At 44.0% G+C, this 22084-nt stretch overlaps 1 protein-coding gene across 5 annotated transcripts in view; it reads right to left on the minus strand.

The window, feature by feature from the left end:
• Positions 1 to 22084, minus strand: part of METAP1D (methionyl aminopeptidase type 1D, mitochondrial) — a 98205-nt gene that overhangs the window by 44118 nt on the left and 32003 nt on the right. For 2 of the 5 annotated variants that reach the window (XM_081898399.1, XM_081898398.1), the window contains exons 2-3: positions 8210 to 8379; positions 2528 to 2677 (exon numbers count right to left, since the gene is read on the minus strand). In XM_081898399.1, coding sequence (XP_081754525.1) covers positions 2528 to 2677; positions 8210 to 8379 — 320 coding nt within the window. Of the gene's footprint in view, positions 1 to 1027; positions 1049 to 2527; positions 2678 to 8209; positions 8380 to 10658; positions 10750 to 22084 lie in introns of those variants that run through there. The other 3 variants (XM_081898401.1, XM_081898400.1, XM_081898403.1) reach the window with 3 other exon arrangements.

Consider the following 22084-nt stretch of genomic DNA (forward strand, 5'->3'; position numbering starts at 1 on the left):
TTTCTGGCCCAAGTGCCAAAATAGCTCAGCCAAAATAACTTATGCGACTTGACTTGGTTTGGCTGTGCCCCTCAGTTTACACTTAATCCGGTGTCAACACGACTTGCAATCTGACACTGTGACGGGGGCTGTTTTGTTTTTAACGGTATAATGCATTTATATTTATGTTTCTAATTTGTTGTAAAGTGCTTGGAGGCCTTCTGATAACAAGTGACTAACAAGTGTAAATAACAATCATAGGTCTTACTCCTGAGTAGGGATGCACAAGATTGTAGCCTTTGTGCTACTGGTATTAACCCTGTCTGCTCAAAGGATGTCCTGATAAGTTCAATGGGATTTACACTGTGTACACAACATAGCTTTAAAGCACGTCTCTCCCCAAAATAACCCTGGAAGGTGCAGTTTATCATGGCCCTGGGAGCTGTAGCTCTGTGATGTGTAAACTAGTTGGATGGGTGGGGAAAACATGTGCTTTAAACACATATAGTGTGCATTAAATGTATGTTGTGGTACACGACTTATTCCCAAGTGAGTATGAAGAAGACTGAAGCATAACTGGGTTATTTTCAAGCAGTGACTAAAGTTGGGTGCAAATGTCTGGCTGAATAATTCACTGAAACCCACTAAGGAACCAAAATTGACTTCCAAAAATAGCATCTGTATCAAAGTGATGCTGACATTGCACTGCGTTAATCCAAGCAGTATAACAAAAAAACATTTATAAAGGGGAAATATTAATATTTTTTAATTGCATCCTGCTCTGGAATCTGAGTGGACTAAAATATTTTAAAATAAAAATATACAGACACACACAGACTGTTGTTTTTTTTTTGTTCTCAGAAATATACCATACTTTTCCATGTATAAGACTAGGGGTTTTTTTTTACTTTAAAATCTGGGGGGGGGCGTCTTGTACACGGATAGTGCATATGCCCATTTTCTAAATTTGGGGTCCCCAAAAGCAAGGGGCGTCTTATACATGGGGGCATCTTATACACAGAAAAATACGGTAGTTAAGCTTACTCACTCGTTTCCATAGTGCCCGAAGCAACACGGAAGGCACTTGTGCTCATGCACGGAGAAGCTCACCAAATTCATTTCTACCCCAGCTGCAGCTTCCAGGGCTATGTTGCATGATCTGCTGGAAGTTCCCTGAACTTCAGAAGTTGCTTTTGGGGGGGGGGGGGACACACACGGAAATCCTGCTGCTGCTGCTGGAAAAGCACACATGGGACACCCCATGTGGTTCTTTGAACCTAAGCTCCTGGAATTAATATGCGCAGAAGGACAAAGTTACAGCTCAGCTAATTATACAATTTCCCAGTGGGCTATAGTGAAATCTGAACAGTGCAACTCTATACACCTCTACTTGGGAGCAAGTCCCATTGGGCTCTGCCTGTATCTTCTTCTGCCACTCCTTCCAATTAGTGTCTCCATGCAACCAAAATTATATTTCCTATTTTTAGGGCAGATTTTTTTTTAAAGCAAAATACCCTCCATTTCCCAAGATCTTGTAAAAAGTTCTTCATAATGCTCTTCTCTTAATAAAAGGGAAGCAAACAACATAAAAATATCCTAAAGAGACATGAAAGAATAGCAAGTGCTCCTGACGTTATGCCATGGCCAGCTTTATAAATGAGTTTGAAGCTTAAAATATGCCTGTTTAAGGCATAGAAAGGGGAGGCAAGAGCAGTAAAATTGCTAAGAAAGGAGTGAGCAGCCCAATCCAATTTACATAAATGCACAGCTGAAAATTAGCAAGTATGAACAAAGGGATTTTGCTTTGTGACTAAACAACGCTGAATCTCATGTGCCTTAGGACAAACATATGCAACATGGCATGTTGGAATATATATATTCAAGTAAATTGTATGTCAAACCCTGATTAAATGCTATTAGGGTTACATGTAGAGCTACAAGTGCTTTATTTACATAGCATCTAATACGTTATACACACTCCTGGTGGAAACCGGAATCCAAAGACCTTTTCTTCGTTCATACAGACAAGCTCCAAGTCCCAATTTTTCCAGCTGTCAAGAAAGTTAGTTTTCCATATTCTCCTTACAGGCATGGATTTTAGCCCACCTTTCTGGAATGAGGCAACATGAATAATAATTTTTTTTTATAAAAAAAATACCCTTTTGAGATACAAAACATCTGAAGGCAGCCCTGTGTAGGGAAGCTTTTTAAAGGTTTAATGTTCTGTTCTGTTTTTATATATGCTGGAAGCCACCCAGAGTGGCTGGGACAACCCAGTCAGATGGGCAGGGTACAAATAATAAGTTGTGGTTGTTAAACAAATGTTCTCAGCATGTAAGCTTACCTGAAACTATTCATTCTGAATTTAGGGCTCTTTTAATGCAGATTTAGAGCTGAGAGCACGGTTATGCTGAAACTCTCTTTTCACTATTTCTGCAAACTTTTTTTTTTTAAAGGATATTTCAATACAAACCGAGAATGGCATAACTCAAAACATGCCGGACGAAAAAGGCGAGGACTGGCCAAGCCTCCACGTGGCGGTCGTTACCTTTAAACTCTTCCCAGCTAGAAGCAGGACGTGACGGGCCAGTTGACAAGCCTGGCGAAGCCCTTGAATCTGATCTTCGTTCTTAATTTCTATGTAGTCTCCCCAGCTTGGTACAACGCCTGTCGTCACATAGTCTGGTTTCTTTATGTGCTTGGGGGGGGGGGGGAGGATTGAAAATGGAAGATGAGAAAAAAAAGAGAGAATGACAATGGGATCATTTTCTCAGATAGAGCCCCCTGCTTCATGGCAGCTTGGCCTTTCGTTCGCCCTAGCGACCTTCCTAAGCCATCAGGGCAAACCCTCAAGGCTGCCTCAGTGTTTCTGCCACTGCCCTTTTGAACTTAACGTTGTCCGTTGCCAGCAACTCTTGATAGTCTGTTAACCTTACAGCACTGAAAATTCAAAATACCGCAGCTGCTGCCCACTCTGAGGCTTAAAACTATCAGAAGGCTCCTCAAAGTAGCCAAACCGGCTCCTGTTTCGCCACCCCGTTTTTTTAAAAACAAAACAACGGTGCTGTGTTTGCGGACAAAACCCAGCGAAATCGTTCGGTTTCTTCGTGGCTATGGGGGAAATCGAGGGGGAGGAATCCCAGCTTTTTAAAATGTAAGCCACAACCCACCCCCCACCCACAAAACAGCCCAGGTGGGAATTCTGTGGAAAAGATAAATTATTTGTTGTTGTGGTTATTTATTGAATTTATATACCGCCCTATACCTGGAGGTCTCAGGGTGGTTCACAGAACAAAATCAAAATATAAAACCACAAAATATATAATCGAAATAAAAACAACAACCCAATAACTCCCAAATTCAGGGGTGCGACTCCAAATTCAGGCAACTCTTTACTTAATTGCTTCGCTGGACTTTACTACGCAACCGCACACATCTTTATACGCACAAACATAAACACATATATTATGGGCCGTGTTTGCACGATGTGGTAAATAAACCATAGTGCAGCCTTTCCGTAAGTCCTGGACAGCAAGTCTAATCAAGAGGGGTGGAAGGAATTGTAGTTTCAATAGTCTAGAAGGCACCAGATTGTGGAAGATATCTATAGTTCTTGGTTTGCCATACCCTCCAACATTTTTCTACTAAAAATAGGGACGTCCCATTCCATAATGATAATTTTACTATTTACACCCCGCCCATCTGACTGAATTGTCCCAGCCACTCTGGGCAGCTTCCAACATACCGTATTTTTCGCTCTATAAGATGCACCAGACCACAAGACGCACCTAGTTTTTGGAGGAGGAAAACAAGAAAAAAAATATTCTGAATCTCAGAAGCCAGAACAGCAAGAGGGATTGCTGTGCAGTGAAAGCAGCAATCCCTCTTGCTGTTATGGCTTCTGGGATAGCTGTGCAGCCTGCAATCGCTGCATAAGACACACATACATTTCCCCTTACTTTTTAGGAGGGAAAAAGTGAGTCTTATAGAGCAAAAAATACGGTACATAAAAACATAATCAAACATTAAACATTTTTTAAAAACTTCCATATATAGGATTGCCTTCAGACAGCTTGGTGGGTCGGATAACTCCATACCCTCCAACATTTCTCCAATGAAAATAGGGACATCATAAGGAAAAGTGGGACATTCCGGGATCTAATTGGAAACTGGGAGGGCTTCTCTAAATCAGAGACGTCCCTGGAAAATAGGGACACTTGGAAGGTCCGTGAGAGCAAGAGAGCAACTTTGTGCTGTTTTTTTTATTATTTAAAAATTATTCATTTAAAATATTTTAGTCCGCTTACGAATGCTACCCATGGCCTTCCCAAAGTAGCTTACGATATTAAAGAACAACAACAACAAAAAAAAATCCCTGCTCATGCTGGGAAGAACCACGAACTCCTGCTCAGAGTTACGGCTGACACAGACATTGTGGTTTGTTTTGCTCCCAACAAACCATGATCTGTAGCCAAGGTTCATTTTTGGACCGTGGTATTGCCACCCACTCTTTCCCAGCCCTGTATCCTGAACTGACAACACACCATTTGTATCTTCCCAATGTTGTGAATGGGCAACAATAAAATCCACACTCCTAGAATATCTCCATCTATAAACAGTCAGTTTTTCAAAAAGCATCTTCAGTTTTTATGTGTGTAGATTCCACCTCTCTCTCCCTTCCCTCCTATCTCATCTCTCTCTCTCTCTCTCTCTCTCTCTCTCTCTCTCTCTCTCTCTCTCTCTCTGTCTCAGTGTGAGGCTGGCTCACAGCGCTAGCCACTTGACGGAGATGTTCAATGGTGGGAGGGGGTGCCCCGATGGGGGGTGGGTGTCTGGCTTTTTGCTCTTTGGAATATGCCAACCTTACAAAGGTGAGAAACAAAGCTACGTTTTGCAAGCAAAGGCCTGCTTGCAGTTGTCATTTGCAATCTTCAGACTTGCTTATCCTGCCTTTGTAAATGGCAGGAAGGGGGAAAACCAAGGAGTTTGCTGTCCCTATGCTCGGAGCTTCCCAAAGCATGAAACACAGGGCTGACTGCAGTTCCCAAGCGGGAACCCCAATTGCAACAGGTGGGCGGGCCCTGCCCACCTGCCAATAATGTGATGTCATGGTAATGTCATGTGTCCAACAGGTAGTAGGAAGCCCCTGCCCACCTATCAGATTTGGCCCACGAGGCTGATTCTGATAAGGATTTGCACTGTGGAACCCAAAATGTAGGCAGCGCAAAATATAAAAAAGGCAACCGCCAAAGTGCTGCTCTTTGCAGACACAGGACACACATAATAATAGACACACACATTTTAATTGCACTTTCAGTGAGGTTGTTCTCACTATTCGCTATCTTCCTTTTGACATTAAAATCAGAAGGCAGATTGGTTGCTCAGGTATGCAGGTCTTAGCACTGTGCTTTGTGTATGTAGCTACGCATTCCAGCCTTTTAAATCTGAATATTGATTTTGGTATCCTCCCTGTAACATGTTGCAGGGAATGATTTTTTTTGGATGGAGGTGGGGGCGGATTATGGTTGGGGCTGTTGTTGCCTATTGTTTTAGCTGCACAGCGTAACCCATCCTGGGACCTTGTTGTGAAAGGCGGGTAAGAAAAACAAATAATAACAACAATAGCTACAGTAGTAATAGTAAATAATATAGCAAGGGAGCAGGCAAATCAGAACAGAACACAGCTTATTTCATTGATCTGCATTACTGAAGGCATTTCAGAAAACAGGCAAGCTTCCTGGGTTCCACAGTCTCTGCAAACCGGTTTGCGGCATTTCATCTGGCACCACATTTATAGATAAATTCATGCACCTGTGCTACTACTCGTCCCTGAGATTTCTGAAAACATCTAAGATGTACCGTATTTTTCGCTCCATAGGGCGCACCGGACCATAGGGTGCACCTAGTTTTTTTGGGGGGGAAATAAAGGGGGGGATTTTCCCCAGCACCCAGAACAGGTCCAGGAGCGGCGGCAAGATTGCGCGCAACCTTACCGCCACTACCAGAGCTTGCGGGGGCTGGGGACGGGGGGAGCCTGAGCTTCCCCCAACCCCAGCCCCCAGAATAGGCTGCTATCCGCAAGCCTTTGGAGCCCAAAGGCTTGCGGATAGCTGCCTGAAGCCCGGGAAGTGCAGCGGGAGTTGGCGCTGTGCTCCCCGGGCTTCAGGCTGCTATCCGCAAGCCTTCGGATAGGCTTCAGGCTGCTATCCACAAGCCTTTGGAGCGCGGCGGGAACTCCCGCCGCGCTCCGAAGGCTTGCAGATAGCTGCCTGAAGCCCAGGGAGCGAGAGGGGTCGGTGCACACCAACCCCTCTCCAGGCTTCAGCAAAAGCCTTCATTCGCTCTACAGGACGCACAGACATTTCCCCTTCATTTTTGGAGGGGGAAAAGTGCGTACTATAGAGCAAAAAATACGGTAGATACTAGTTTACTTTCCAGAATTCAGAGCTTGCATAACAGAAGCTAGTAATAGCCAGAGGAAGCAATGTTAGATTTGGGATATCGGGATTATAGGAGGGTCCTGTCAGAGCCCTCACGTCTCCTTCCCACAGCCCAGTGCCTCCTTACCTGGTTTTGGGAAGGCAGTGCAAGAGCTGCAGGGGTATGTGTGTCAAATGTTGCCCAGGGCTGCCCCCAAAAAGGCTCCAAGGGCCAATTGCGGCCCCTGGGCTGTGTGTTGTATTGCCCTGCCCTAACAGGTGGGTAAAAGCGGGGCAAGGTACAAGCCCCACCCCAAACATTCCCCCTGTGCCAGCTCCACTTCTGACCTTCAGGTGTTGAGCCTGAAGGTCTGAAAAGAGGTTCTAATCGTGTCATAGGGGTTCCCAGTCATGGGGAGGCTTTTACTCGGAAACTGCAACTAATCCAGAATGCGGCAGCTAGACTGGTGACTGGGAGTGGCTGCCAGGACCATATAACACCGATCCTAAAGGATCTATACAGGCTCCCAGTACATTTTCAAGCACAATTCAAAGTGTTGGTGCTGAACTTTAAAGCCCTAAACGGCCTCAGCCCAGTATACCTGAAGAGGCGTCTCCACCCCCATCGTTCTGCCGGGATGCTGAGGTCCAGCTCCGAAGGCCTTTTGGCAGTTCCCTCATTGCGAGAAGTGAGGTTTCAGGGAACCAGGCAGAGGGCCTTCTCAGTAGTGGCGCCCACCTTGTGGAATGCCCTCCCATTAAATAACTAAACAACCTTTAGAAGACATATGAAGGTAGCCCTGTAAACTGGAAGTTTTTAATGTTTGATGTTTTATTATGTTTTTATATATGTTGGAAGCTGCCCAGATGGGCGGGGTATAAATAACAAAATTGTTGTTTTTGTTGTTGTTGTTACCCAAATGTGCTTTGAATCTCCCTTCACATTGAGCATAGACCTCCACACAGAATGCAGGAAGGTCTTTGAAGGAGCTGGGACATTGTAACGGGAGTTGTCCTGAAAGCTCTTCTTACTTTAAGACTTACACTGAACTAATTTTTGAGCAAATCATCATGAGATCAGGTCCTAAGCATAGTTCAATGAGAGTAAGCCCTATGGAAACCAATGGGACTCATTCTGAGTAAATACCGCATAGGACTGGACAACGCGTATGTCAAAACTATGAAATAGCTTGAGTTACTACTTTCAATGAACACTGAAATTTAAAAAACGGCAACCTCAACCCATACTTTCCAGGTTGCCTTTTAAAATATGCCATCTCTGTATTCCAAGAAGCTAGTTTCAGCGAGTAACGGGAAGGTTTACTTGATAAGATACATAGCAGGGCAGCTCACTGACCTTTTAATAAGCATTTCAGTTTTTAGGTGGAAGCAAATAAACAAAGCTGGAAATGGACAGGAATGTTTTTAAGTTTGCTATTTTTAAAACGTACAGTGATATTCCCCCCTCCCTCAAGTGCAGTCAATTCACATTGACTTGACTTCTAACCAATTGCAAAATATCTTTCTTTTTTAAACAACGAGACTAACAAAACAAAACAAAAAGCGCATTTGGGTTTGCGGCAGCTGAAGGAGCATCAGATTTAAACTGGCTGAGAAATTGATTTGGCGCTGTCTTTAGCATAGCAGGGAGCAGGGAACTTGGCTCATCAGCGTTCCAATATCAAATCTCAGCCCTGGTAACAAAACCATGATTCAAACTCCCAGCTGTCAGGGATGAATGTACTTGATCACTCGTGCAGTCAACCTTTATATTGACTGGAGAAAGGATCAGATAATAGAAATTACAGTACCTCAGGAACTGGATGAGCCGGAGAAACCATAGCTGGCCAGACTATGCTATAGGGAGCATTTCTTTGTCTCCGGAAAAAGAGATATCTTCTTTGCTGAATGCTTGACTGCTTGTGTAAGTAGATATGATCAACTGATGAAGAGAAAAGTCGCTGACGGCCAGTCGTGCAACCTGTGGATTGATATAGATATATATAATATCTACATAAAAGGAATGATTAAATAGCATTTTACGGCGGCATTGCTGTTACAATCATACTAAAACTACCAATGAAACCCACAACAAAACCCTATGCCCTCTAGAAAGTTCTGCTTTGCTAAATCTTTTTAAGCGTAGCTGATTTACACTCACAGAATAGTATTTGCTGGGAGAGATGTCAGCATCTTCTATCTAGTATAAATAATAATAATAATAATAATAATAATAATAATAATAATAATAATAATAATAAATACCCCACCCATCTGGCTAGGTTGCCCCAGCCATTCTGGGCGGCTTCCAACACATATAAAAACATTAAAAAACATCAAACTTTATAAACATCCCAATACAGGGCTGCCTTAAGGTGTCTTCTAAAAATTGCGTGGTTCTTTATCGCCTTGACATCTGATGGGAGGGCAGGCACCACTACCGAGAAGGCCCTCTGCCTGGTTTCCTACAACTTCACTTCTCATCGTGAGGGAACTGCCAGAAGGACCTTGAAGCTGGACCTCAGTGTCCAGGCTGAACGATGGGACTGGAGATGCTCCTTTGGGTATACAGGGCCAAGGATGTTTAGGTCTTTAAAAGTGAGCACCAACACTTTGAATCGTGCTTGGAAGCTTGGGGTTGGAGATGCTCCTTCAGGTAAACTGGGCCTAACTCCAGAATAGAAGGTTATCTAACCTTATTAGCAGACAGTCCCATATCAAAGAGGATTATAGCTTATTATCAGACACATTAGTGTGCACCCATAAAGGGAGAGCAGCAAAAGTCCTCCAGTTTCCAAACAACTGCTCTTGGAACAAAATATTTTCTCCTCATCTCTAACATGGAACCCAGTTAGTTGCACCAGTTTCCCTGCTCCGTATTAATTTATCCAGGCCAATCAAAACTAATGTGTGGAAATACCTTCCCCCCTGTGGTCATGGTTAAACGAAGGAGCCTTATCTGGAAGTTTCCTTTCTTTGATGAGTAGCGATCTCCTTCTTACTGGAGACTTTTTCTCATTTATTCATATAATCATTGTTGGAATGGGGCCACAAGGGTCATCTAGTCCAACCCCCTGCAATACAGGAATCTTTTGCCCAACGTGGGGCTCAAACCCGCGACCCTGAGGTTAAGAGTCTCATGCTCTGCTGACTGAGCTACCCCAGCAGTTGTATTACATATCTTCAACATAAATATGTCTCGCTTTCATTCATCCTTTGCACCCAATACAGGACATCTGTATAACATGGTCATACAATTTTATAGAAAAGGGACACATTATTGGTTGTTATATCGAATTCTACCGCCTGCCCCCCATCTAAGTTACACAGTGAAAAACAACAACAAAGGGAGAGGACGGAGTTTGGGGAAGAAGTAGCAAGGCCTGAATGAATGGTAAAGTAAGAATGATTTGGTCATTTAAAGCACTGGGAACTGTAGTTTGTTAAGGGTTCCAGGAACTGAAGCTCTTTGGAAACTGAAGCTCCCAGGATTCTTTGGAGGAAGCCATGCCTGCTAAAATGCTATAAATGCACTTTAAATGTGATTTGCTAAACATGTTTATACAGTGGTACCTCGGGTTAAGTACTTAATTCGTTCTGGAGGTCCGTTCTTAAGCTGAAACTCTTCTTAACCTGAGGTACCACTTTAGCTAATGGGGCCTCCTGCTGCCGCCGTGTGATTTCTGTTCTCATCCTGAGTAAAGTTCTTAACCCGAGGTACTATTTCTGGGTTAGATGAGTCTGTAACCTGAAGCGTATATAACCTGAAGCGTATGTAACCCGAGGTACCACTGTGTGTATATGTGTGTGTGTGTGTGTGTGTGTGTGTAGTTTTAGAAAATGTTGGGGGGAAACTTGTCTCTGTTTGTTTTCTTCAAGGCTACCAGCTTTTTTGGTTCTACCTGTTCCCCCCGCCCCTACAAAATACAGCCTTTGTAACTATGGTACAGACATTTCCCCTCTACATTTGTAAAATATTTGGCTTCTTTTATACTCCCCCCCCCAACCCTTAGTACTCCATAGAACATGTGAAATGCAGAAGCCTGTCCTTTGCCCATTTATTTTAATTAGAACAGTGGGGCACTCCTTTCAGGAGCCCAAAAATTACAGAACAAAAGCCCTGGCTGAATAGGAGCTGCCATTTTAAGAATTTCTGCAGGGTTCATAATGTTCTTTCCAGATTTTGACAAGTGGCAAGTAAGCGAAAATTGCTTAGATTTGTATAGCACCTCAAGGGACAACAGAGGCCCAACACATTACCAGCAACTTTCTACTCTCCATTATCCCAGAAGTATAGTATATGGACTAATGGCGCAGGAACACTGAGGGATGACTTAAATCCAGCTCTCGCAGACGAGCCTGAAATATACTGAGCGCGCTCTGTCTGGTAATTAAGGGGGGGGAAGGGCTACCTCTTGTGTGGTTCGGAGAGATTTTGGAAGGGGTGTTACGTCGTGTAGGGACTTGGGTAAAAGGCAGGCAGCCCAAGAGACTCATTAAAACCCCTGTCCTGAACACGTGCAACAGTTCACAGGTCTGCCAGGAAGCCAGAGGTAGGTACATAACCGCTCACAGAAAGATGCCCATGTGAGCCATGGAGGAGAAACATAACTAAAAATAAATAAATCTCCATCACGGGGATTCGAACCATCAACCTTCTGATTGGGAAGCCCAAGAGCAGGCATAGGCAAACTCTGGCCCTCCAGATGTTTGGGACTACAGTTCCCATCATCCCTAGCTAACAGGACCAGTGGTCAGGGATGATGGGTATTGTAGTCCCAAACATCTGGAGGGTCAGAGTAAATTCTGCTGAACACAGAGTGACTAACTTGTGTGTAGAAAAAAACAAAAACATGGCATTGCACTGCGAATAACTTTAGACTCTGTTATGAATCAAGCCGCGTTGATTCGTTCATCACAGAAGTGCATTTCAGCGTTTCCCTATCTAAGAAGGACTTTGCTGTCAAGCCAGACCATGCATAGACATTTAAGAAGAAACAGAAAGAAAGAAATTAAGTAACCTTTCAATTAATGACAAGCTGGCTCCCTCAGCCAGCAAAGTCCAAAAATTAGAGAACCAGACTTAAGTTTAAATCCCTGCTTAGACATAGATCCTGCCTTTGTCAAGTCATGCACTTTTTGGCTGAGATACTGTAAATATGAGTAAGGGTGGTAAAGCAGCTCACAAAGAGTTTATAAAGTGCTTAATTCCCAAGTACCCAAACTGAAACAATGGGTGCCCTTTTCCTTTCCACAATGTGGCTCTTGACAATGACCGCAAACTCAGTAGTCAAAGTTCTCTTAAACTTTCACCACTTTTCCAAAAGGGGAAAAAATGGGGGAGGGGAGAGGAATATATTCTAAAAGTGAGTAATAAAATGGCAGGATAATGTCAAGAACCCTTCCAATAATAACATACCCTCCAACATTTCTCCAGTGAAAATAAGGACATTCTATTTAACAACGATGATGATAGCAGTGATTTTATTATTTATACCCTGTCCATCTGACTGGGTTGCCCCAGTCACTCTAGGTGGCTTCCAACATACATAGAAACAAACCTGTTTAGGGAAGTTTTTAATATTTAACGCTGTATTGTTTTTAACACTTGATTGGGAGCCGCCCAGAGCAGCTGGGGAAACTCAGCCAGATGGGCGGGGTATAAATAATAAATTATTATTATTACTATTATCATTACTATTATTATTATTAAAAACTTCCCTATACAGGGCTGCCTTTATGTCTTCTAAAGGATGTACAGTTCCTTATCTCCTTGGCTCGGGGGTCGCATAACTCCATACCCTCCAACATTACTCCGATGAAAATTAGGACGTCCTAAGGAAAAGCAGGACCTTCTGGGATTGAATGAGAAACCAGGACAGCTTCTGTAAATCTCTGGAAAACAAGGACACTTGGAGTGTCTGTAATAATTGTTTGTTATATGCTGGAATTAAGGGATACGACGCAATAAAGGCCTGATCCTATGGCTTGCTGTGCACAAGATTGGGTTCGCAGCTTCAAGGGCAGGCAGGGTTTTTGTTTTTTTTTGTCGTTTCCTTGCTTCAGGCAAGAGGGAGAACTGGCTCTCCTGTTGCCAGACCGGCAGATCTCACCATGGCTATGCCAAGCACAGAGAAAGAATAGAACAGAGAGGGGCTTTGGGAGGGATAGATGGGAGGCAGGCTGCTTCAGCTCCATCCTAAGGCCCATGTAGCCAGTCCTCAGCTCCCTCTTGTGACTGCTGCAAGCTGCAGCAAGGATTTTCTTTCCCTCCTTGCTTTCCAACGCAACTTGCAACACCAGCTCATTTATCTCATGCAGAATGCTGCAGCAGCAGGCAGAGAGCTACACCCCAGCGTAGGACCAGGCAGCACAACACACAAAGAAGAGCCTTTGCAAAGAAATGTGTTAAGATAAACATGCGTAAAAAAAAAACGAAACCAGAATTCTTCCCCTCCTCAGGGTTTTAACATAAAAGGCAGTCTAAGCAAACATGATGAGGGCGAAATCTAATACGCGGAGAGGGTCTTCAGCACAACGAAAAGCCTACTCTGCCTCGGCTTGTTTTCTTTACAAATAATGTACTTTTTAAAATCTCCCAATCCACTCAAGTTTCCAAACTTCTAACATTCACAGCCCATTTGATACACTAACATCATCCATCACTGGAGACAAGAACTGCTGGCTGTGTTTCTCAATCTAGTTGCTACAGACTTCGCCTCCACCCGACAAGAACACTTTACGCAAATCTAAGCCATTGTCAAATTCTGTTTACTCCTGTTTATTCTACAGCTGACAGCCTCTCATGCATTAAACTGTTTAGTGCCCTAGATGTACATCTCAAAGAAAGATGAAATACTGCTTTAAAAACCAAATGTGGTATTATATATATTTAAGCCCACTGATTTATCAACAACACCAAAGGCCTGCTTACCGGGCGCAGTTTTAGTTTTAAAATACTTCAATGGGGGAATGGGCTACGAACCGCAAGGAAAAACACACACACCAAAATTAGCATTCTGTACTACTAATCTTAAAAGCGGTGCAAAATTGACCACCTACCACTGTACCCTAGAGGCTGCAAATCTATAGAGGAAATTGTGATGAATAAATCACACCTTTACAAACTTCTATAACAGGAATTAGCAGCGTACATAATAAAAATCCCATCAGTCGTTGGGTTCTTTGGCTGTTGTCATTTTTCTACTTTGCTTTGAATATTGATGTAAAACGGGTTTGTGTCCTCCATAAAATCTACACCTTTGTTCTTATACTTTTCAGGGATACTAACTAGCATTCAGTAACATAGTTCTGCTGGGATGCTTCCTCTTCAATCACTTGCAGAAAAAGTAGTAATCTTTTTATTAAAACAATTCTTGGTTCTCTTTTAACTGGCTCAGTTAAAGGGGATGAATGAAGAATTCAGCTGATGATGATTGGAGTGGAAAGAGTATTTTAATTTTACAGCAAGCTACAGTACATGCCCCACATTTATTAGCCTCTTTACTGCAGGTCTGTTTTAATTATTATCTGTTCATGCATGCTACAGTATATAATGAAATGCTTCCATTTCACCCATTGAGCAGTAAGGATTTTTATGTGTATTTCCAAAATGACCCTTAATTAAGCTGATTTTAGTAATTCAGATGTGACTTTTCTTCCGGTCAACAAGATCCCCCACCCCGGAGAGAAAGGTTGGCAATGACTCCTTTTAAAGTGTTCCTTATTTAATAGTTGCAGGAATAATTGCTTTATGTTCCAGAGAGCAGTAACATAGTCCATCAATAACTGGAACTAGAAGCCCACGTTATTTTCAACACACATTAGTGCAAGTGCTCTCATGTTTCATCAAACTATTAAAACCTGTTTGGTTAACCTCAAAATTAAGCTGCTGAAAATTTGCCACAGCAAAGATGACAGTGTAAATAAAGGCAACTGCTAATTAAAATATCACACACATACACCCTACACTCAACAAAGAATTTGAAAATTGTGAAATACTAACCAATTGTAATACAATTTGCAAATGCCAATTAAATACCCCAAACCAAAACATTTATAATTTCAAAAAGTGGACAACATCAATTACAAAGGCCCATTAGGTTATCATTCTTAAGAAACTGATTACTGGGTGAAGAAAAATTGTCTGAATCAAGCATTAAATTATTAGCGATTTACCACTAATGTCTGATGTGAATTCAAAATTGTCTTACAATTTTAAAAGAAATTACTAATTTGCAAACCCGTATTTCAAGATGTTAGTACATTAGAAGACTGCACAAAGGGATAAGCAACGAAGCTTGTCTGTGCCTCCAGGTTTTTCAAAAAAACAAATAAATCTTAAATTTGGATAACTCTTTTGCAACAGGTTGAGAGAGAAAACGGACTACGGACTCTAACAAATTCAACTGGAATGTGCAAGGCTTTTATTCTTAAGTCTAGTTAAGCGGTTCAAATTTCCCAAACAGAGACACCAAATGTTTCACGCAAAGATAAGTCACAACACAGATTCTTAGAAGGCAGGACCCCAAGCGCTCAATGATAGACCGATGTAGCTGTATCTGTGTTGTATTCCGGTGGGTTGGGGTTGGGCTGGGTACATGTGCTTGAAAACCACACCGCGAAAGATTAAAGGGTCTTTGCAACTCTCTGTAACCTGCGCAAGAGAAGTGGAGCTCACATTTCACACGCAATAACCTGTGCGCTGGCAGAAGAAAAGAACAGCACAAGGGAGTGCCTGGGGCAGAAGCTTAAACTGATTGGGCAAATAAGGAAGACAAGAGCCCTTGAAATTAAACAAAAACAAATTCAAGCCCCCACCCCCAGCCAGGCCTGACAGATGTGGGTTACATCAAAGCAGTGAAAAAACTCCCCCCCCCTTTTGGGTAGCTAAAACCACCTCATTATCTGTACACCCAGGAGCTAGCATATTTTAAATCAACTTTTTGCATGTGATAAATATCTATATATGTGTGGTACTTATATATATATATCACACACAAAGAGAGAGAGAGTACAAATGTTGCAGAAAAAGGGCCGTGGGTAAGCAGGCTTATTTAAACAAGGCGGCATTCACATGGCCATGTCTACACACCCGTGCTGGTCACGCCATCCTCAACCCTTTACTTCCAGGGGTTAACTACTCTGGCAGCCAAATAAAACACTGCAAGAGCCATGCAATTACAGAGACAGTCAAAGGGCAGGCTCTATTTTGAAATCTATTTGCACAGACAAGGCCTTCCAATTTAACGTACAGGAAGCAAGCTGGTAAAGAGAGTCTCCTTCTCTCCAGATGCTTCGCAGCCCTTTCCCCTCCGTGGCAGGAAATCATGGCTACAGGACAGGCCCCTCAGAAGAAATGTTTAGCCCCAAGGAAGACAATTCTCATGTGTTTCTCTCCACTTTCTCTCTCCCTCCCTCCGCCCCACACTTCACAAATCCTAGCCTCTTAAGCCTACAGGTTCTCTAAAGGCAGGGACTCCCACCCACCGCAGTCTGTTCCCCTCTTGTGAATCCATCCTTGCTGTGCCATAGCCACCCTAAAGAAAACAATCCCTGGGAATCCTCTGAAACTTTCATGCCCCCACAGTTTTTCAGACTGCAAGCAAGTCTATCCAGATCATTCTGTGGAAAGCTTTTGCAAAATAGCTGTCAAGTGTCCCTTATTTGAAGGGACAGTCCCTTATTCCAGCGCCATGTCCCGCTGCTGTCCCTTATTGAGGGATGTCCCTTAAATTATGTCCCTTAAATTTCAAAGGAAGCAGCTCCTCTCCCTCCCTCCCTCCCTGCCGGCCAGAGAGGAGGGAGGCTCAAACTGTGTTGCTTGGCTGTGTTGCTCACCCAATAAGAAGTCTAAGAACGACTGGGGGGTGGAGCTTGCATGCCTTGTGTGTGGCTAGTTAATGCAAGCTGAGGGGTTTTTTGAATGTTGGACGCCATTTTGTTGCACGTGCTGCTGCAAAATTTGCAGTGCAAAGCCAGGCCGGGGAGCCATCTTATGTTGAGGCTGTATAGGCCTTGTGGTGCATGTGATTCAGATTCTATTCAGTTGAACCTCTGGTTACAAAGCTGGTTGGACAGTGTTCTTGAAGCTAGCAACATGAGTTTGACCAGACTGCAGGAAGACAGGAAGACTGGAGTGCCTGGAACAGGTGAGGCCGCAGGTCCCTTATTTTCAAGGCTGCTGGTCCCTTATTTTCAAATCTGTAAGTTGACAGCTACGCCAGGTTCAAGGGGGGGAAGATACAGGAGGCTGCTCCAGTGGTGTAGTGTGGGAGGGGCACAGGGGGTGCAAAAATGTTAGGGGGTGCAAAATTCCAACACTCGGTGCTGTGCGCTTCCATTGATGGACTCTGTTGAAAAGAGCTTCTCCATGCAAACCAGGCAGCGACCTCTCCAGACAACGGAACGACTCTTCTTTTCTTATCTCTGTAGCTGCAATCCCTTGGGTGACGTATACGCCATTAGGCAGCTGAATGCACATGCGTGTTCCATCCATTTTCCTCCCTCCCACCACCCCCTCTGTGCAGCCCTGGGCAGTGGCAACCCACGCTACACCACTGAGAGACTGCTTCATCTCCTCACTGTTGCCACTGTCTGCATGCTCAGGGAGGGCAGCAGCAACGCAGAGGAAGAGCAACAAAACCAGGAGGAGTTGCAGCAATCGTGGTAGGAATAAGAAGTCCTGTGGCTTACCTGGATGGCACGGGAGCTAGGCAAGTTCAGGGCTGTGTGGACGCAAGGAGGCTCGTCTGGTGTTCCTGCCACTGCATCTATCCAGCCCCGACTCCGCTGCTGCGCTGCTCTAGCGCTGTTCAGGCAAGCTGCAGAGCTACTAATATCAGGAAGGCAGCTCTGCCTGACCCCATGGGCTGCTACTACTGGCCACAGGACCTCTGGGGACTGAGGGAGCCTCCTGCAAGGATATGAAGCCCCTTACACCAGCTCTGGACATATAACAAACCTTTACCGCATACACAGAAGAATAGTGCTGGCCACAGAGAATGTCATCCTGTCAGAAGTTCAACGCGGAGCTACATTTGTTCCAACTTGTTCATTTGTGGTGCTGATAATGGCAAGGCTGTTGGTTCCATCCCTGTATGGGATAGCCGCAAAGTTATGCATTGCAGGGAGTTGGACTAAAACTAGATGATGCTCAGGGTCCCTCCCAACTCTACAATTATATGATTCCATGATTTGGAGGAAGGTGATGGGCAAGAGAACCTGTGCTGCCCAAAGGACAAAGTCCTGGACTTTGACCAGGGTTGAAGTGCCACTATTGCAATTGATTCTGTCAATGTATAGTCTTAGCCTAGTCAGTGGTTGCTGGCTACTAGTGGCTACCTCAACTTTTTGGAAAATGGGGATTACTTCCTAGTATGTATGCTTACTAGAAATACAGGATCAGTCTAAAAAAATAGCGACCTAAATGGCTGGAAAGATATGTAAACACACATGTGCACCCACCCATCCATGATGTTCATCCACACCCACATGATGAATTTGACAGCGGAAACGGAATGCACAGGGAACACAGACCTGGCAGCAAAATTAGCAATCTATAGCAAACCAGTGAATCAGTTCCAGTGTAGTAGAGATGAGGAACCTTTGGCCCTCTTGATATTCCCATCATCCTTGGCCATTGGCCATCCTGGCTGGAGCTGATGGAAGTTGGAGCCCCAACAACACCTGGAGGACCACAAGTTTCCCATTCCTGAACTACAATATCTCCTTGCCCATGAATGAACTGAGTTTATTACAATGGTACCTCTAGTTGCGAACGGGATCCGTTCCAGAGGCCTGTTTGCAACATGAAAAGAGCACAACCCACAGCGGCACATCTGCACATGCACGGGTTACGATTTGCCGCTTCTGCAAATGACGTCATTTGGCGCTTCTGCACATGCACGAGTGGCGAAACCTGGAAGCAACCCTTTCCGGTACTTCCAGGTCACCACGGGACGTAACCTGAAAGAACCTAACATGAAGCAAACGTAACATGAGGTATGACTGTACTTAGGAAAGTAATCTAGAGGCCGATCATTGAATGAATTGCATTGTATGATATACTTTTAAGTAATTGTTTAATCTGCAGTTTCCAGAGACTTGGGGGGGACGGACCTTTATTTAAGTATAAGATTTCTTACCTGCCCTTCCCCATGTAACCTAAAGCAGGCTATAATCATACAGTGTTAAAATCCAATAAAACACTTTGCTGATAGTATAAATGCATGATAGTGTTGAGACAAGATCAAGCTCAGCATTTTCAGTTGATAAACTATTTGGCATCTCAGCGAGGCTAGTTACCCTGAGGTCTAGTGCGTGCCGAAGTTTTAATCAGAAGAATATACTGTTTATATAATGTCTGAAGCAACTTGCCCTAAGTGAATTTTTGTTGCCCTAGGATAGCTTTCCCCAATGTGGTGCCATCCAGATGTTTTGGACTACAACTCCCATCAGTTGCAGGCAGCATGGCCAATGATGGCATTTGTAGTTCAAAACATCTAGAGTGTCTCACATTGGGGAAGGCTGCTCAAGGAGGTAAAGGTAAAGTACCCCTGAACGGTTAAGTACAGTCAAAGGCAACTATGGGGTTGTGGCGCTCATCTCACTTTCAGGCCAAGGGAGCTGGCGTTTGTCCAGAGACAGCTTTCCGGGTCATGTGGCCAGCATGACTAAACCGCTTCTGGCGCAACGGGACACTGTGATGGAAACCAGAGCGCATGGAAATGCCATTTACATTCCTGCCACAGTGGTACCTATTTATCTACTTGCACTGGCGTGCTTTCGAACTGCTAGGTTGGCAGGAGCTGGGACCGAGCAACGGGAGCTCACTCCATTGCGGGGATTCAAACTGCCGACCTTCTGATCAGCAAGCCCAAGAGGCTCGGTGGTTTAGACCACAGCGCCACCCGCGTCCTTCTACCGTATTACATGCCAAACAGCAAAACAATACACTTTACATGAACAATATTTGACTGGGATGCTGCTCAGAAATACACTTCTCAGAAATACACTTCTATATCATCAGTTTGGTGTAACAGAATTATCTTACCATTCCATTATAAAAGTGCCCATCTAATAAAAAATCCAAAAATAAATGGAGGGGGAGAGGATGATACTGTTAAATAATCAAGGTCATAAGTACTATAAAACCTATTAATAACATAGGGATACTATTAATAACATAGGGATACTATTCTAGCATCTAGAATTGATGCTTTTGAATTATGGTGCTGGAGGAGACTCTTGAGAGTCCCATGGACTGCAAGAAGATCAAACCTATCCATTCTGAAGGAAATCAGCCCTGAGTGCTCACTGGAAGGACAGATCCTGAAGCTGAGGCTCCAATACTCATGAGAAGAGAAGACTCCCTGGAAAAGACCCTGATGTTGGGAAAGATGGAGGGCACAAGGAGAAGGGGACGACGGAGGACGAGATGGTCGGACAGTGTTCTCGAAGCTACCAGCATGAGTTTGACCAAACTGCGGGAGGCAGTGGAAGACAGGAGTGCCTGGCGTTCTCTGGTCCATGGGTTCACGAAGAGTCGGACACGACTAAACGACTAAACAACAACAACAACTATTCTAGTTTTTAAAGATCACCAGTTTTGCAGTTCCCCTTTCACACCAGTGGCTATAAGGAAGGGGCACAGCTCAGTGGTAGAGCACCAGCCTTGCACAAAGTAGGTCTCATATCAATCCCAGGTAGGGCTGGGAGAGACCCCTACCTGAAACCCTGGAGAGCAGCTGCCATTCAGTGTAAGGCAACACTGAGCTAGATGGTCCAATTGTCTGACTCAGTGTTATGTTCCTATGATTGCCCTTGCCCTGGACAGTTGACAGAGACCCAAGAGCTTCTCAGTGTGTCTTCAAGAACAACCTTTCCCAACCTTAGGTCCCCATATGTTTTTGGACTACAACTTCCATCCGTCCAGCCATCATGGCCCCATGGTCAGGAACGATGAGAAGCCCAACAGTAGCTGGGTTGGGAAAGGCTGTTCTGGAATGCAGAGACCCTCACCAAGCCAATGAACCCCTAACCCAGTGGTTCTCAAAGGGTGTGTGGTGCGCCACACTGGTGGGGCAGGAGAAGATGGAAAGTATGCTGGGAAGATCCAAAGGAATGAGGGTTTGTTTATCTCAAATTAGACTCAATATAAATGAGATTACCTGGCCACAGCAAGCTCACACCTCTCACTGAATTTCTAAACATACTTAAGGTACATGTGTAAGAGACTCGTTTATAATTTTATTTTGGGAATGATTGGTCATCTTATGTAGCTGCATTGCGTTATACTTTCTGGATGTCCCATGATCCTATTATAAAGCAGGTGTGTTCTACGTTATAAATCAAGTGCTGCTAGGAGTTGCTTCTTTTTGTTTTCCTATGTACTTCTTCTCAATTGAAATAAAATAAAATGGTGTAGCTTGAGCAGATCTTTATTCTGAAAGTGTGGCCCAGAGGGGGGGAAAGTTTGAGAACCGCTGCCCTAACCTGTGTATTTCCTCCCAAACTGACTTCCTCTCCAAGATTTTGACATGGCTGAAAGAGGTAGCCCTGGAATTTTGGGGCATCATGGAATTCTATAGCTGGGTCAGTGCTAGATACTGTACATTTTGTCTAACGTTCTGGACGGAAGGCAACTTTTGCAGGTGTGGAACAAGTCCAAAGCAAGTCCTATCCCCCAACCCACGTCTTGTAGCTGTTTTGATTCCAGCCTGAGCTAAGGAGCCCTGGAGAGGAATCCAGGCCTGACTATATTCCTACCTTCTCCAGGAATGGCACAAACCCCTGTTCTTGTCCCATTTCTGATATTCATGTTGCAGGTTGACCACCCATGGTGTTCAATTGACCACTGTTTTCACCTAGGAGGGATATTCCCATGACCACACATGCAGATGCGACTATCAAGCCATGTTTTAAATCGGTTGTTATCAGGATTCCTAAACTAAGCAGAATTTGCCTGGACGCTATTCTTTGTGAATGTGAAGTTTTGCAGTGGACTCAAATAATGCCCAGCTCACCTAATATCGATCAGCAACATGCACCTTTTGCAACTGTGTATTAAATCTCAGCCGTCATTTTCGTAACCACTGGCGTGTCTTGTTTTTCATTTCCTCGACTCCGTTTTCAACATTCATGCTGTGGTCGCAATATCTCCGAGAATAATGCAGTCCTTGTGCTGCAAGCATAAGAGACTAGGTTGCTTTATTTTGCTTTTTTTATGCTGCATAGAGGAAGGTAAGTTGGAAACTCTGCAGAATCAGTACAGGAAGGATGACAGCCTAAGGGTACTCTGGCCCAATAATAACAACATTCAAGCAATAGTGCCTGGGTCATGACAAACCCTGACCCTTCCCCAGAGCTCTTTTTCCCAGGAAGTTGGCTTGGAGCCACCTTTTATCAATAGCAATTGATACCGTGCAACTTTAACAAGCCTAGAGAAAGTCGGAAGACGTCTCGTTTTACACCCTTAAAAATAAATCCCCAAATCTTCCGCTGATGATTGCCCCAGCGGTTGTACATTTTAAAAAAGAGATGGGAGTGGGGACCAAGAAAACAAAAAGACAGTAAGATCAGTTGATTTAGTGCTTTGCTGAAAAAAACGCTGAAGCCGTTGGGTGTGTGTGTGTGTGTGGAGAACAGCCACAGCGGAGTATTGCAAGCCTCTTCCATTCATCCTT

The sequence above is a fragment of the Podarcis melisellensis genome, assembly GCF_964234715.1.
Source record: "Podarcis melisellensis genome assembly, chromosome: 1".
NCBI classification, from domain to species: Eukaryota; Metazoa; Chordata; class Lepidosauria; order Squamata; family Lacertidae; genus Podarcis; species Podarcis melisellensis.